Source organism: Calidris pugnax, unplaced genomic scaffold (assembly GCF_001431845.1).
Source record: "Calidris pugnax isolate Ruff unplaced genomic scaffold, ASM143184v1 scaffold102, whole genome shotgun sequence".
Taxonomy (NCBI): domain Eukaryota; kingdom Metazoa; phylum Chordata; class Aves; order Charadriiformes; family Scolopacidae; genus Calidris; species Calidris pugnax.
The window spans coordinates 5590413-5607846 of NW_015090846.1; the positions used below are offsets into that span (position 1 = coordinate 5590413).

General features: G+C 40.6%; 1 protein-coding gene across 4 annotated transcripts in view; it reads left to right on the top strand.

Moving 5' to 3' along the window:
* The window catches only part of LHX2 (LIM homeobox 2), a 35329-nt gene extending 20346 nt beyond the window's left edge, over positions 1 to 14983 (top strand). For all 4 annotated transcript variants that reach the window (XM_014942710.1, XM_014942708.1, XM_014942709.1 and 1 more), the window contains exons 4-5: positions 4500 to 4705; positions 11975 to 14983. In XM_014942710.1, coding sequence (XP_014798196.1) covers positions 4500 to 4705; positions 11975 to 12262 — 494 coding nt within the window. In that variant the 3' untranslated portion in view covers positions 12263 to 14983. The remainder of the gene's footprint in view (positions 1 to 4499; positions 4706 to 11974) is intronic.
* Positions 14984 to 17434: the final 2451 nt, after the last annotated feature.

Consider the following 17434-nt stretch of genomic DNA (forward strand, 5'->3'; position numbering starts at 1 on the left):
CTTCCCCCGGCCCGGCGGGCGGCGAGGAGCCCGGCTCGGCCGGGGCTGCCCGGGTTAATCGCGGCGCTCAGGGAATTACCGCGCACTCGCACCGGCTATTCAGCGCCATTCAATTGGCTTAATTGAGGGGAAAAACCCTCCGCGGCCGGCTCCCCCCGCACCGCCCGGTGCCCGGCGCGGCCCCCGCTCCGGACCCTTTGTTCTCCCGCCCGCCGCAGCCCCGGCCCGGCCGCTCTCCCGCCCCGGAGGCACCGCGGCCGCGGGGGGAGCCCGTCCCTCCGGCAGCCCCGGGAGGCAGCGGGACACGCAGCCCTTTTGTCCCAGGCGGCTGAGGGAGGCCGGAGGAAAGCGGGTCTCTAATCCCCGCTCCCCTCTCTCGTGGCCTTGTGATGCTCAGCCCGGAGCACAGCCGCTCCTAACACAGGCTTTATCTTCCTACAAACACCTCTTGAAATTTCCAGGTCGAGGCGGTGCTTTCTGTGGCTGTTATCCCAAGGCTGGGCAGAGGCCCCCTTCTCTCAGCTGCCAGGCGCCTCAGAGGCAGCGAGGGGTACCTTGCCTGCCCCATGTGCCACAGCTTCACCCCTTTCAGTCCCAGCTGTGGCAAGGAGTTCAGGCATCTGCCTTCTCCAAGTGTCTCCTCCTTCCAGAGGGGAGAAAAACTCGCTATCTGTTCTGTCCCAAGTACCATTCAGAGGGCTCTGCATCACTTTTGTCCCCTTCAAGGATGTGGGTACCATGAAGTCCTTTACACACTCCTGCCAAACACCACCTAAGGCTGCACCCCTGGCTAGTCTAGTTAATCACAAGTTCCCTCTCCAGGCAGCAGAAGGTTAAAACACCCCCTTGACTCTCTTATTACAGAAGGAAAAGGGTGTATATTCCTGAGCCACTGAACATGGAGAGCTAATGCATGCACCAAATGTGTCTCTTGTTTCATTATTCTTTCAGAATCAGGATTAGTTTGCTTTCTTTTTGGGCAATTTAACATGTCAAACACAAGCTACTAAAAACAAAAGTTCCCCCAAAGGAAATTCCTCTTTTCCGTCTTCTTCATGTGCCATATAGTTAGTGACTTACTGACTTACTAACTACTAAGCACATGTTTTGCCCCAAATCCTGACACGTGGGGGGATCCGGCGATCTGAGTGTGAAACAGTGCTCCCAAGTTTTCTTCTTCAAACAGTGTTTGTTACAAAGATAACAGATAACAGCACATCCTGCTTTACACGCGCGTTGCTGTTTTTGGAGACGGTATTGTGCATTCTTCTGCAGAGGATATTTTGCTCACCAATATAAAAATATTATGTTTTAATCTTACTTTCTAGTGATGCTCTCTGTGGACATCACCATCTTGTGGCCAACTGGCCATTTGTGGTGGTGCTAATGGAGGAGGCTGTAAGAGCTGGTCACTGGTGGGACCAGCCGAAGGACGGGAGGGCAATGGCCCGGATGTAGGGACTGGGGAAAAGGCACAAGGGCCTTAGAAATGTTCTAGGGTCAAAAAAAGAGGCTTGGCACCACTTCAGAATTTGTTTTATCACAAAATAGGAATGAAACATTAGTTAATTTAAGATTCCTCTTTTTGACTGGAATTTTACCAATCGTGTTTCTGCACTCCCAGCAGGAGCCCTAGCTACTGTGAGTGAACGGAAATCTTACGTACGGAGAGTTCAACAATTCCTTTGGGAGATACACAGGGACACCACGAAAGAACAGGGAAGAAGTGCCTGAAAAACAGAGGGTTGTGTGAGGAGCATGTTCAGAATTAGTCTTATGCCATGATGCCTTTTGCAGAAACTCCTCAGCTCTTAAAACCCACCCATGCTTCCACCCTTGGCCCGTCCTGTATCTCTGTGCCTGCAACGCCCAAAGACATTTCAGATTCTGTGAGAGTAGCGTATAAAATTAGACCTAATATAATAGACTTTTGAAGATGGTGCCAAGCACCACAACCAAATGGGAGAGGGCAATTGGCACTAACTGGGGATATTTATGTCGTATCGGGCAATGCCTGGGGGTACCCAAACCACTTGCACAAGGCAATGACCAGCAGACACCCTTGTACACTTTCAAAATCTGTTCTGTAACTTTCTTAATGAAAAAGGACAATAGTTTGCCAGTCTTAAATGGTACATATTTACTGTTATTTTAAGAATATATTTATTTAGTAGATGAGGAGGTAAAATTGGGAGAAATTCAAAGAGTAAATTGTTCATTGTCCTATCAGGGCTTGCTGAAAAGCTGATATCCTCATTCCATTCTGGGAGGACTTAGAGTAATTTTTATTTCTATGGCTCCTGAAGGTGTCTCATTGTCTATGGACCAGGTCAAAATCCAACTACTTGCACCCCCAGGGTTTGTTTTGTTGCGTACTAACATGAACAGACCTCAGTCCTTCAGACAGAAAGTTTGATGCATTTCCTTCTAAAGTCTCTGTCTTCTTGTTTCTGGAAGGGTTTGAAAGCATTTAAGATTATGCACAGAGATCTTTTCCATTACTAGTAGCTGAAATTCTGTGAGTAAATTTTAAAACCAAGCAGTGCTTGGTTTTACATTTCCATAGCAGAATTTGCTGTGAGCACTATAGCTCCAGTTACCCGCCCCAGTATTCCTCATGTCAGGAAGTGCAGCCGTGAAGGGGACTGGAGCACATGGGGTGACCCCACTTTGGCAAATAGATCTCAGTTCTTAAACCAGAAAAAAGATGTTACTACCTTCCATCCAGCTCCGTTAATACTACATTTTACTACCTCCTTCTAAGCGTCTTAAACCTTTTAAATTCAGGTGCTTCCAGTCTTTCCACACCACAAGAAAACAAGCAGAAATACTGCTTGTTGCTAGAATTTGGCACAAGATACTTAAGTCTGGAAAGGATTTATACAAATGTAGGCACATGCACGCACACACGCACACATAAATACACATTTACATATACTGTACAACTTTGCTGAGCTGTTTTTTAAATTATAGGAACACAGAAACACACAGAAAAGTTTGAGGCTTCGGACACTTCCTACGTATCTATTAAACAAACATGCTTTTGGCCTTAAAGCTGAATTTTTGCAGACCTTGCTCTATATTGTGCCATATCTTTTTGGAAGTTTTTGAAAAGCTAAAGTTTGCAAAGCAGCTACTGGAGATGCTGCAAAACTGCTCTTCACAGAACCTGTATGCGTTTTCACTTACGAGTACGTGCATTCTATGTATATTCCTTTAAACTGCTTTTAATGCATGCCTTTCGAATTGGTGTGTTTTCAATGGGGCTGAAAGCCTGTGATGGATGGCATGAATTTAAAGAAAGACTATAAAGATATATGTGTCTATGAGATGTACTCAATTGCAATGAACCAGCAATAATGGACAGTTGAAATAAATCTGTTTATGTGTTTAAGAAATTCACCAATAATTCCCAATTTAAAATACAGTTTTTTCTCATTTTTTGCATGCAACATAGAACAGAGATAGTAGTGATTTTTCATTGCTTTTAACATAAAACTTATGGGAAACTAAAAGGAAATTGTAGATTTTGGAACAAAAAAAGTAAATTAATGACAGTTTGTCAGAGCTGATTTTCAGTTATATCCTGGATTTTTCTGGTGGATTTAAGCTCAGTCCTTAATGTTATTTTAAGAGTTGTTCTATGGTTTACTGTATGCACAAATAAATGAAAACCTACTTTTGGTCTATGAGATTATTTTGCTTGGCGTTCAACATTTAGTACTACTTGATAGTTATTGCAACCTTGCTCATAGTCCTCCTTTACAGGCTCTACTTTTGATTTATGCAAATGTATCAATCAGTGTCATTCAGTGATTACAAAAGGATATAACAATTGATCATTCAAACTAGTATTTGCAAATACTTTTATAGAAAAGGAAATATAAACATACAAATAATTAAAAATATTTTTTGCATTTGGCATGCCAGTGATACATCGCATTAACAGCTTTATTTCTTTAGCTACTCAAATTATAGTCATAATTTGCTGTCTGGTACCCACAAACTTTATTTCTTTTATGGTGTTTCATTTAATGGTCTCTCTTGTACTCTGCAGGGTTTAGTTTGATGGAGGAAATAATTATAATTTTAACTGGTCTGTTCCATCGAGATTTAAGTGAGCTGTATTGTACAGCTTTCTTTGTACGTTACAATGCAATTTATAGTGATACAAAGTACATTAAAACACTTTACAGAGTTAAGGACAGCTACTGTCCTACAAGCAGAGAGTGGGGAAGAGGCTGTGGAGATGGAGGGAAGAAAAAAGGAAACAGGCCTGACATTTTAAAAGCCATAAAGAGGCAGGTGAGGGTCCTTGCAGGCTGGTTATTGTGAGGGAAAAATAGAAGATGCAGAAATGGAGGGGAAGGCAAGTAGGATTTGTACTCGTACAATACGTGCCATGGTATGTTATTTTAATTGCTGCACTCAGATGAACTGCAAACAATGTTGGTCACAGAGCAATAGATTTACACGCCTTTTCCTCTTGCTGCCTTAAGCTTTAAGTTGCAATGAAAATGACGGCGACCACCTGGATAGAGACCAGCAATACCCCAGCAATCAAAAAACAAAGCGCATGAGGACATCATTCAAACACCACCAGTTGCGGACAATGAAGTCATACTTTGCTATTAACCACAATCCTGATGCCAAGGACTTGAAACAGCTAGCTCAGAAAACCGGCCTGACCAAAAGGGTTCTTCAGGTAAGAAGAGCAGACTTTTGTCTCGAAAAGTAAATGAAAGATCAATTTTATATTTGAAATGCCATGCATTTTGCTGATCTTCTCTTCTTAATGTTTCATACCTTCTGTGAGACTTCAGTTAAGTCCTAAAAAGTATGAGAAAAGTTATTTCTTTTCAGTTTCCCAAGAGCAGATCACTTGGGTTCTAATTTTTACTGATAGTTGTGAAGGTTTGGGGCCCTGCTTGTTTTCCTGTAGTTAGTTAATTCTGCCGCATGCTTTAGCTTCCAACCTGCTGTAAGAAAAAGTGGATTATTTTAGTTAGTGTGTTCAGTGTAAATAGAGAGCTCTTAATTTAGAAATTACTATGAATGTTCACATTTCTAGGAAGTTAATCAGTGGTCTGCATTTATTTTATCAGAATAAGGAGCATATCTTTTCTTCCATAAATGAAGTGAACATAAATTTAATTTTTCAAAGATTATTTTTTTATTCATAGTTTAGTAACTTAGAATGAAAGGAAACTGCCTTTTAAAAGTACTTTTTCTCTGAAAGCTGGATTTTTCTTGCTTCAAGGATATACACTCCGTTTGAACTATTATGGGAAGCAAAGGTGAGAATATTAGTTGATTCAGCTCCATTTTAATTCACAGTTCTGATTCAAGAAATCCATTTTAGTGGGCACTTACCCAAATAACTGTACCTGGAGATAAATTTGGGCTTCTAGGAGCCCTGGTGTTCCAGGATCTATTGCTGAAAGTTTTACATGGGTCTAAATTGTAGAGAAATGGTTTGTGAGGTTCATAGAGAGGCGGGGTTCAGGGACAGACTCCTGGGAACGCGTTGTGGGCAGCTCTTGCAAATTCATAGGCAAGTGGAGGGAGGTAGAAAAAATATTGAGAAAAACTGAATTCACCAGAGAGACTTTGGACCTTGCAGTGTTAATACCTAACAGAAGAGGGAATAAAGGTTTTGTAGGCTTCCTAGTAAAAACTACTAATGAAAAACCATATGTAATTACTTCTCTTGGCCGTGTCCTCCATAGCTGGATTTTTTTGTTTTTATGAGGCTGATTTGTGGTGGTGGAACAAATCCCTCCAGTATAACTACTGCACATCCTAACACTTGATGTGATGTCTCTCATAGCAGCTCTCCTTCACCCATGCACATGGACAAAATAATTTACTGCATTTGTCTGTCCTTATTTTGACGCTTCTCCTTAATTTTACCCTCTGAGTTTACACTTCAGTAATATCTATTCTGTCCATTACAGTGCACTCACACCTGCATTATCGGAGACATTTCACACTGTATTAAGAAAGGAGATCGGTGTCTAGGAAGTGTCTTTCTCTTGATCATCTTTCTGTTCTGTCTCCTGACTCCACACCAACCTTGGCTTCCATCTCTCTCTTTTATTTTCATCTAATGGGTCTTTCCTTCCATCTTTTTTCCCAGGTTATTGTCTGTTTCTTCTTTCTTTCCTTTTCAGAATGTATTTCCTTGTCTCCCAAATTGGGCTTCATGTCTCCATTACACTTCAGTTCCTCTTTCGGTTTCTTCATCGCTTCTGTTTCCATATTAAACATATCACATCTTGCAGTTTTAAGGTGTTTAGTGATTCCTCTTTTTTTTTCACAGCAGTCCCTTACAATTGCACTAAACTTTTTTCATCATTTTTGTAATTGGTATTTCACTTCTTTTACTTTCATAGTTAAATACTCCCTTATGTCTGAGCTCCTTTAGCTGAAGAGTGGTGGAAGGGAATAGTCAGTGGTGAGGATTGCACCCAGAGGATGATGCTGTTGGAGGCAATTCAAGAAAATGGCTCGGAGTGATACTTTGTCTAGTATCCCTTGAGTTTTCCTCTCTGTTAAAAGCACTCTCTGCTCCATACTCTTGGACTTTTTGTTTGAAAATTAATTTAGGCTATGAAGAATCAAACTTGTGGTTTGTTTTTTTTTTTTTTTTAATTTTAGAACCTTTATCCCCAATTGGTTTATCTCTAACCTGTGAGAGGCAATTTTTCAAACACTGAAGTTCACCTCTATGAGTTTTGGGGTTGCTCTGCTGGGGAAAACTCTTGGTTACTGAGATAGTGTTACTTGTTAATTCTTCTGAGCCAGAAAGGTTGGCATTCTGTCTGTGTCATTTATTGAACATGAAGTAATCCACTGACACTATTGATCTAAACAAGCATCATTAGTATTACTGTCTTACACACCGAAGGTGCGTGGACTCCCAGATGTACGTGCACACTTGCCAGTAATAAGAGATCTTCTGCAATCCCCATGTGGATATTAGGCGTGTTTGTAAGCTCTTGTATTTTCTGTATGTTCAGATCTCAGTTCAGCTGAGGCAGGATTGTGGCTCTTTGTTTATCGTCAATAGAATATATTTTAATAGAAAACACCAGGCAGCAGATCAGGAGAATGAGATTCTCTTGCTCTGAAACCAGCGAACTTCCTAAACATACATAGAGTTCCCAGTGATTTAGGAAACAGCGATAGTGCCCTTACCATATAGACAGTCCCACAAAACATGGAGTGAGGGGGCTTTGTTTGCAGATGAGCAGAGAATTTGACCATATTCCCAATGATCCGTGCTATCAGATTTGGAAGACCTGACTTCTGTCTTTGCTTTATATACAATTAGTCATCAGCTACACATGTCCAGAAGTGGAATGGCTCCGAAATGTAACATACTGCTTTCTAAATTACATTTCCTTGAGTAGCTTTGTAATGCAGGCTATTTTCTGTAAGCAGCCACATCAGAATCACAGTAAACCTATTTATATTTTTAACCCCTGTTTTTATTTATTTTCATTCCAATTTAGCTTTCTATTTGCGATTCAATTAATATACTTCTTGTACTGCAGCAGGGGAACACAAGCCCATTATTGCAAGCTATCATTCATAATTAAAGTGACCAGCTAATTGTGAGCTAACTAACTGACATAAATATTCCTCTTTTGGGAACTGATTTTTTTTTTGTGAGTTTGGAAAGGGAAGGTGGAAGGAGACAGCCCTAAGACGACACGGTTTGCTAGCTCTAGGTATGTAGCTCTTCTCTCCCCAGGAGTCTGGAATATGATTTTCCATGGCAAAAACAGTCCAGGAACATAAAACATATTTTTCATTGTGTGTCTTGTACACTGCTTATTCTTTCTGGAATCACTCCCCAGTAAAGTTGCTATGAAAACTCTACTAAGGTTACTGCATGCATTTGAACTTGGCTAGTTCAGTCTCCAGTAGCCAACAAGCATGGATATTTTCACAACCACATGTGGGTCCCCTGCGCTACCCCTTGGTGAGGATTTGCAGACTCTTGACCGAGCCTCTGTTTGTAAAATACCCTGTAGTTCCTCTTTAGCTTGTGTTTACCTGATACAACAGAGTAATCGGAACGTGTGCGCCACGAGTGAGCGTAGTTTGCATTGTGGTGTGACATCCTCTATATTTTTGTTTCTCCATTTACTAGTTAAATTTACTAGTCAAATACAGTAAACGTCAATGTCTCCAGGTAACTGTGTGCATGAGCAAAATTGTGTTTAAAAATTGGTTTCTAGCACAAGCTATTCATATAACTGCTATAGAACAGTCACAACAATGGAGGCGTTACAAACAAGAAAATAAAGTTACCTGAGGTGATTAGATGATCTCATTCACTGCGGTGAATCCTTTACAATACTTGGTGCATTTATTTCCAGTACTTCCCAAGTATATGGAGACGTTATTTTCTTCCTGTCACTGAAGAGATAGTGTAATATTTTAACCACAGTAAATACTGTTCCACCTGACGGCTGAGTTGTCCAGCTACAGGCATTCAACTCCACTACCCAGAGTGTGGGAGCATCAGCAGTGGGTCTCGCAGCTGCTTTTATTGTTCAGTGAGAGTTTTGGTCCATATTTTCCCCTTTGATTTGAAATAGCTCAGCCTTACAATGATACAGTTGGACAGAAAAGCACTAAATACTTCCCAATGATTTTGTTTATTCCTCAGTACTGAAGACCAGACTCCTAATTGTGTAATTGATGTGAGACAAGTCCTTCTGGAACAATTCTCTCAGTTATGTATGTTTGGGTTGTTATTTCTTTACTTTACTGACAGAACCACTGCAGGTGCAGGGCCTGAATGGCCAAAGGAGCACACAGCGCTGCCGCCTCGCGCCCGGGCAGCCCTGGCTCCCCAGCTCTTACACGCTGCTTCGCACAGCGATAAGTAACAGCACGGGGCAGTAGGGAAGGGCTCCTACACTCCTACAGCTCCAAACCCACCAGTTTTCATTATTTCACTACTCTTCAGCATGAAGTCTTGGCTTAATACTTCTGTATCTTAAGTGCATAGCAGAATTATCATTACTGTGATAGTTATTTTCTATTATCCTTTTCTGTCATAACACAAGGTATTTTCAGAATTTCAGTTAACACATATTTAGACGCCTTTTCAGTAATAACATGAATATTTGTATTGAACAGTTTTAAAGAGCTTTATAACCATTAGCTGGGTAACCAGGACAATATCTCAGTGAGGAAGAAAGTGAAAGTAGTCATATTATCTCTATTTTTGAATAATACATAGGAGATTATGGAATATTTTCTATGTTTAACATGAATTACCACTATTAAAGAGAGAATGAACCATCTTACATATGCGGCTCCTGAAAGCAGCATGAGTGGTCATTGGTAAGGGCATCTGAGCACAGGTTTTCGTATTTAATGGCAGATAAAGGGGAATACATAAACACCAATAATCTTGCTCACTTTTCGTTTCACTCCGTGTTTTGAATCACAAGCAGAAGGAATACCGTAGAGTCTCTCGCCCTACTGAGGTTAAGGAGCAGTTGGACTTTTAGGAACAATGTAAACGAACACAATAGTTATGGTGCCTCCTACAGTTTTACACACCTTAAGCAAGAAAACGGATTTGGTAATAGGAGTGGAAATGTTACTCATATTTGCGGCTACAGCATGTATAAATATGTATATTTTAATGAACATAAGTGTGAAATTACGCTGAAGTATGTGTACATGCAACTGGACTAGTAGTTTTGTCTATTTTGTTTCCATTATTACACAGCCACAGTACACATACATACCAACAGTGGCAATCTCTAAACGTCCCTTCACCGTCATCTGTATTATCCTTTTTACAATTGCTAGAAGGTAAATAAAAAAAAATAAAAACCAAATTACTTTGTGGGACAAATATAAATTGTCTCTTAACAAAAGGTAAAAAATCCCATAAATGTTCAAACTGCTGCTGTTTACCATTCCTAACTAGTTGCTGCTTGAGACTTTGCGGCTTGAGTGACCAGAACAAACCGATCTGCTCCCCTTGTGTTCCCCGCACCCGGGGCTCCTCGCCTCGCGCAGCCCCACAGGCACACGCTCTGCTCCTCCCCTCTCCTGTGGCTCCGACAGACAGTCGTAGGAGAGTGTGTCAGGCAAAAATACCACATTCAGTTTTGTCTGGTTTCGAGCACATCCCTGTCCTTTAACAGGTTTGCCCCTGTAACGGACTATGGTATAAAATCCTGTGTGCATTTTCAACACTGCTAGTTTAGGAGAAGCTTTTTGTTTTCTTGTGGTAAATAAAAGTGATAAATAGCCTTTAAACTAAGTGTTTTAACAAAGGGAATGCCAACATAAACTGTTTCAAAATACTGAGCCTTCAGAAACAAGGACCTGTAGGGATGTGATTTATGCCCATGAACGCAGCTCCTATGGCCACTGCTAGAATTTGTGCCTGAGGATTATTTCATCGTGGCATTCCCTGGAGACAGTGTGAGAGAGAGGATGTGCACCTTAAGGACCTTTGGCTGAGGGAGAAAGCTTTCCAGAGAAGGAGTAAGGGGGAATTTGAGGCTGAAGCATCCATAGATGAGAAGAAAACCAGTCAGAGGAAAAGCAGCTGAGACCTGTTCATCAGCCCTAACTGCGGCTGGGAGTGCAAAGAGAACATGGGTCCTCTGGCAGGGGCCATGCTGTTTCAGAGGCAGAGGTCAGAATCTCTGTACAGGTTGGTGTGGCCTCGTGAGCTCCACACACCCAGTTTCACAGAGGAGAAATCCGATGGAGATAACTGTTTGGCTCCGCAGAGCCTTTCACTCGCTCGGTCCCTTTCTCTGACAGATAGAGGGATGTTGAGGCTCATGGCACCTGGAATGGAAAGGCTATTCCTTACAGCAGGCCAGCATGAGGACAGCAGGATCAGCACTGAGTCCCTTGTAAAGACTGTAGCAATGACAGAAGGCCGCCTGATAAATAAGCACAGTGAAATTTCTGCTAGTTTGTAGTAGTAAAATTAGCTGCTATCGACAGATATCAGGTTGAACACGGATATTTGACAGCATTTTCAAATTTAGTCAAAGTCATATGCTGTACCCAGGTTTCATGCAAGTTTCACAAATACGTTTTAATTTATCTATTTTCAAATAGGTCAGAAAAATATTTTATATTTAAACAAATCCTGCAGACAGTGGAGAGCATTATTAACATGGACCTAAACAGTGAAATTTAACTGAGAAAGATGAAGTCGTAGTTTTTGTCCTCTCATAGATAATAATCAATCAATGCAAGAAGTAGCAATCTCGGAAAAAATTCTGTATGCGGATACAATTTCTACCGAAATGACAGCTTTTAATGCAATGTGGGTCTTTAATACCATTCAAGCCTCTTTTCCTGACATCATTCCAGTACTGAGAACAGTAGAAAGAGGAGACTGGCGTAGGATAAGGGAGCTGCAGCATTTGAGAAGGAAGAGTAAGGAAGAGGGAGATTCCGTGTAGCAAAGTGAGCGCCCTGCCCACACCGGGACACGGGCAGGTTCCTGGGAGAGCCCACGGGGCCCACGGAGAGGCAGGGGGCTGTGACTGTGTCACCTGCTGCTTACGGTGGGACATGGACCTGGGGTACGAGGGTGCCGAAACTCATTGTTTTATGTTCGTCAGATGCTTGATGTCTGCCTCATCCAGACAAATACTTCTGGGATTGAGGGCAGTCGAGGATTCGTGTGGGCTGCCAAATACCGAAGCACCTTCATGCACAGCCTGCAGAGAGAGATCCCCTCCTGTCCCAGGCAGGCTGTTCATACAGGATTGCAGGAGAGGGAAGGAGGAATGCTCTGCAGGTGTGCAGAGGACACTTCTCATGACTGGGGCTACTTTTCTAACGTGTTACCAGTAAAAACATCTTCCACAATTCAAGTGTTGATGAATTTGTGAGTATGCTTTTGCTTTTTTTAAACACTGCAGCTCTTTAAATGCTACCCTGTTATATTAAATTATTTCAGGTTTGGTTTCAAAATGCTCGAGCCAAATTCAGACGGAACCTCTTACGTCAAGAAAACACAGGGGTGGATAAGACTTCAGACTCAACACTCCAAGCAGGGACCCCATCAGGTCCTGCCTCAGAAATATCCAATGCCTCCATGAGTCCATCCAGCACTCCCACTACTTTAACGGACTTGACTAATCCTACTATGCCTACTGTGACATCTGTCTTGACGTCAGTGCCCGGAAGTCTTGAGGTTCATGAATCTCGAAGTCCTTCACAGACAACTCTTACGAATCTTTTCTGATGACTCTTTCTTAATAATTTCTTTAAAAAAGAAATTATTCTTAGTTGAAATTCCAAGTGTATTTTAATAGAGGCTTTGAGCAACTGACTAACCACAATTAGGATCTCTCCTAAAAAACAGAAGGAAATGTAGTGTTCTGGTATGATGGAGTATGGACTGAAGAATAACTTGGAAGATCTATTGCAACACAACATTTGTGTAACTGTACAGTTTTGTGGACTGAGCAAGGGAAACAGCAATTAATTTAAGTTGGCTAAAGCTTCTGTATTTTCAAAGACTGCCATGTGCCTTATATACTGTTTTATCTACATACTTTGGATTCCATGTCCACTTCTCTCTTTTTCTCTCTGTATATTTATGACCAGGGCAAAAATGTTAAGAGTTTGTTACTTTGAATAGTCCTAAGCCTTTCATTGGTTGCTTTGTTGTTTTAGAATTTTAAGGTCGAAGTCTGTTCGAATACCAGAATTTGTAAAATCTAACCAGTAATAAAACCACTTATGGAAACTACTTGGTAATGGCTGCAGTTACATTAACATTAGTGTCACAATCAAGATAGGCTGATTGTATTTAAAAGGATTAGAAAACTGCACTTCAACCACAGTATCTGCCTAGGATAAACTCTAAATATGATGTATACATTCCTCCTGTTCCTGAAGTGAATGTGGGTGAGCAATCCAGCTTGTACAACAGGCTAGGTATCTTCCTTAGAGAGAAATAAATAACTGTTAGTTGCAGGTAGAAGTTACCAGATATTGTTAAAATTCAAACAGAAAAACTATACTTAATTTTGCTGCGTGGGAGAAACTTGACTTCAGCCAGCATTTATGGAAAGAATCTTGCTTTTGTGCAAGAGGTGGCTGGTCCCATTCCATGGAGGAGGCGAGCGGGGTATCTGGCAGCTGGGTGGCCACAACCGGGCCGTGACAGAGGTGGGCACCGGGTGATATTTTCCCTAGGAAAAAGACAGAAGTATTTCAGGTTATTTTACAACACTGGTGGACAAAGTTAAGGCAAAATTATGTTTTGTAAAATCACAGCCTTACATTTTTGGTAATGCTTTGAAGGAATAAAAAGCCAAGGAAGACTATGATATTATTGATACTAATAGAAGTGGTTATTCCTTTAATGATCCTGGACTTTTCAAACAACTCCTTCTCCCCCAAAAATCTGTGCAGAATATAACTCATGTTTTGAGTTTTTTTCCTATTGTTTTTGAAGACACTTTTCTGTAATTAAAGAAATACCTCAGCAAAGTTTAAATATGTATAAGAACGAGTATACACTATGCTGTTTGCCCAGTAGTTTTATAGATTTTGAGTGGTACATAAGATGCATATGGTTGTTCCTTTTCAAACCTGTTACAATCAGTTTATTTCAGTCAAAGGTTAGGTTGTATGTGGCTAGCTCTCTAAAACTAATCCCTCATTCCCATTGGATCAAAATTGCTAAAAGATTATTCCAAATAAACGGCAAGATAGGTGCCAAGATTTGTGTTCTTTGCCCTTTCCCCTGCACTGAAGATGCTTTAGTAGGCCACACTCTTTGGTAACAAGGTTTTGGGTTTAGAAGTGCTACATTTATTCAGCTTTCTCAGCTGAAAATTTGCCATTCTTGTTCAGGCCAAATTCTTGTCGAGATCAGTGAGAGATCTCAGAGCATGAGGAATGTGGGATAGAAATGCTGACATAATTAGGTCATTTATTAACCTTTTTTACACTTCAGCTTAAAAAGCCCCACAGGTGAGTTATGTGAAAAGCAAGATAGTCCTAAAAACCCCGTAACTAGCTGAGACCTGTGGGAGGGATTGCGTTCTGGTCACTAACACCAATAGGCTAGTGTGGCTCATTGAGTTTATGCACAATGATGAAACATTAAAAAAGATAATTTGGGTTGAATTCATAACTGTTACAGGTTTGTCCAAGATATTTTTCCTCATAATATAAATGTCTAATAAGGAAAATGTGCTGGCTAGTGGACTGTAGAAGAGAACATATCCGCCTTTCAAAGATATTCAGACACAGATTCTGCTGTATGTAATGTTTTGTTCGTTGTCAATTACCTTGGAGATTTTATTTTTTTTACATGCCTAAGCTGGATCTTTTCTTAATTTAAAAGGCAATGTTGGTCCACTGTTAAATGGATACAGCCCGTAATTAAAACCCCTGTGTATTGACCTGTAAACAGTTTTAAAAAACTGAATCCTGAATTCTTAAGTGTTACGGCAAATGTAGCAGATAACAATTCAAATGGTTCTTTAAAATTGCAGTGCTATTATTTGTGATTCTGTATTTTAACTACCTGAACCCACACGGATGGAAATACCTTTCAAATCAATTCTCAATATTGCCTTTTCAAATAACTGACATTTATGAAGGGGAATACTCTCATGTTAATCTTATCTAAAACCTATAAGAGACAATTAGAAAAATTGTCTGGTTTAATCAAATCAGGGATTTTGCATATAAATAAGAGACAATATTCTATGTAGGGTCTTTATGTAGGTGCATTAGGATTCACTCACTGGCTCCGATGACCTATGTTGTCCCCATGACTGTTTCAATCCTGTGGTATTGTTTGGTTGTTTAGAGCTTGTTGGTTTTGAATGCTGTACATTTTTTTACTACTGCAATCCTAATGTTTCTTCACATACTTGTACAGTTCCACATTTGATGTATTAGTCTGAAATTCTGTTAAAAACATGAACAAAAATGGAAATGATATTTCTTTGGAAGTGTATTTTTACTGTATATCTAATTTGAACTAGTTGAACATACTTCTTTACATTTTGCATGATAGGTGTGTAGTTCATTTTTTTAAATATGAAAGAGACTTAAGAGTAACTTAGAATGAGAATATAATGAAACCTATACAAATATGGAAAATACATACAATGATTTGCTACTTTTTGACTCAAGAAACTTTTTGAAATACATTTTACCTAGTTTATTTAAGATAATGCAGGTATTTTGTCTTTGAGTTCATACATACCACAGAATATAAAAGGGGATTACATATTAGAACAACTTTCAAGCCACCTTGGGACTCGACAACACACTGGATTGTTCTTGTCAAGCAAAGAAAAAAGATCCTAAGAATGCTGAATAAATATGTTTTGATCTACAGTAGAGAGGTATAGCATTACTGTAAGTGATATGAAATCACAACTTAAAATTCATTGACACGATTAATTACTACATTTTATAAAGCTTATTTTTCATTTAAATTATCTAAGTTTGGGAAGAGAAAACTAAGGATCATTATACTAACGAAGAAGCTGAATGCCTGCCCTGGAAGAAAAGTCAATTTATCAAATACACTATGGATGGAGAAAGTGCCTCCAGGATATTGGTTTCCAAACTATTTTTTCTTCCTAGCCATTAAAAACCCCAAACATATTCAGAGCACTCTCCTATAACTGTTTATTATTTTTTGTCAGTTGGAAGGTAAAGACTAAAGCCTAGGCAGCCCTAATAATAATCTTCACCTTAAGGAAAAAAAGAAAAAAAGGCTTCAGACTTGGGCACTATGATAGCAAAGACATCCAGGTGACTAAAAGCAGTTCCATATGTATATGCTTCTGGTCCTCACAGTGACTTAATACTGCTTGGAAGGAAAGATTTTGATTGAAAGTAGGCTAATTGTGACTTTTTTTTTTCTACTTCAGAAAGCCAGGATTAATTACATAACTGTTGCTGGTTTTTTAAATTAAATTTTATATAAGTTGCCATTAGAAAGGGTCATAACATCAAATACAGCATGAACAGATAAGCCTAGACATTTTAAGAAGACTTTTTTTCCCCTTTGATTTCCATCTTTTTAACCCTGGTTCACAGCTTCTACAGAGTGCATCCTCCAACCAGCTGAGCGCTTCTGTGGAGTTTTCCTACCTCTGGAGGAATTTAACCCTCGGAATAAGGAGGATTTAAACTGGTCCTGTAGCAATTAATGTATCTGTAGCCAAAATAATGATCTGTAAAATGAACTTCCTATGCATTTCTGAGAGGGCTCTGGCCCGCATTGGAAAAGGCTGCAGGTGGAGTGTGTGTGTGCAACTCCTCTGGGTCACGTCGGCAGCCGGGGTTCGGACGGGTGTGAAATCCTTGTGCCCCCACGTCTCGGTGCACACCATCCTGCAGTTCCCCACGTTTCTGCTTTCCCAGGTGATAACGTTGCACCTCCCTCTCCAGATCTTCAAGTCCTTTTTGTCTTGTCCTGTGGGTTGATGAGAACTCTGCTTAACCTCATACTTCGAACAATTCTGTCTGAGTTTGCAGTATCTTTGCTTAAAAACCTAAGTCTTGCAAAGCACGTGCATCGTTTACATCCTCCCGAGCGTTGTCCTTACGGCTGGTCAGGGACGATGTCACTACCTGGGTAGCACTGGGGCTATATGGATCCTGGCCCATTCTCATTCTAATTATAGAGAAGCAAAGGAATGAATATGAGATTCTTGATCTACAGTGAATAGAAACATGTTCTAAGAGTATGTTAGGACTGGCAAATCACTATAAGGAGGGAATAAAGAGGGTGTATTTCTGACAGGCAGGCAGCTGTGTGGCTCTGAAGACGAGTGCTCAAGTTTTCACTCCCGGGGTGCAGAGACGGGCTGTGGCTCGTTGCAGGCTTTAGCTGGGACACTTGAAGTGATGTGGGAAGGGAAGAATCAGGTTTGACTCTGTCGTAACATTAGGTGAGTTCTCAGTAATTTGTCTGAAAAGTCCCTGGGGGAAAGATGGCTGCACCGAACGGCAGAGCGATGCCTTGACAAGAAAATCTGCTGCTAAGAAGTGTTTATCCCCCGTTCTGTGGTGCAGCTGCTGGGAGGGCATCTTCATGGTCTGTGTGTGCTCAGTGTGGTAAACTTCCCTGAAACCCTTCAGGGAGTGACCTGAACTCCTGGGGAATGGCAGAGAAATGAATAACCTAGATTTGCAATTAACTAATAATTTATAATGGTAATCAATATCCATGTCCCTTTTTGCTAACATTTCTTATTTTGTAAGCCGTGTAGAAAGTTAGTCTTTCAGCATTTGGGGTGTTACAGAGTCATTTTTAGTTTGTCTTACGGAAGCCAGCGTTGGCTTTGTGCCGTGGAGGGGAGTACGGACTGGGTTGCACCCGCCATCATCTGTCACTAGCCAAGTTAAAAAAGCATCAGATGTGAAACGG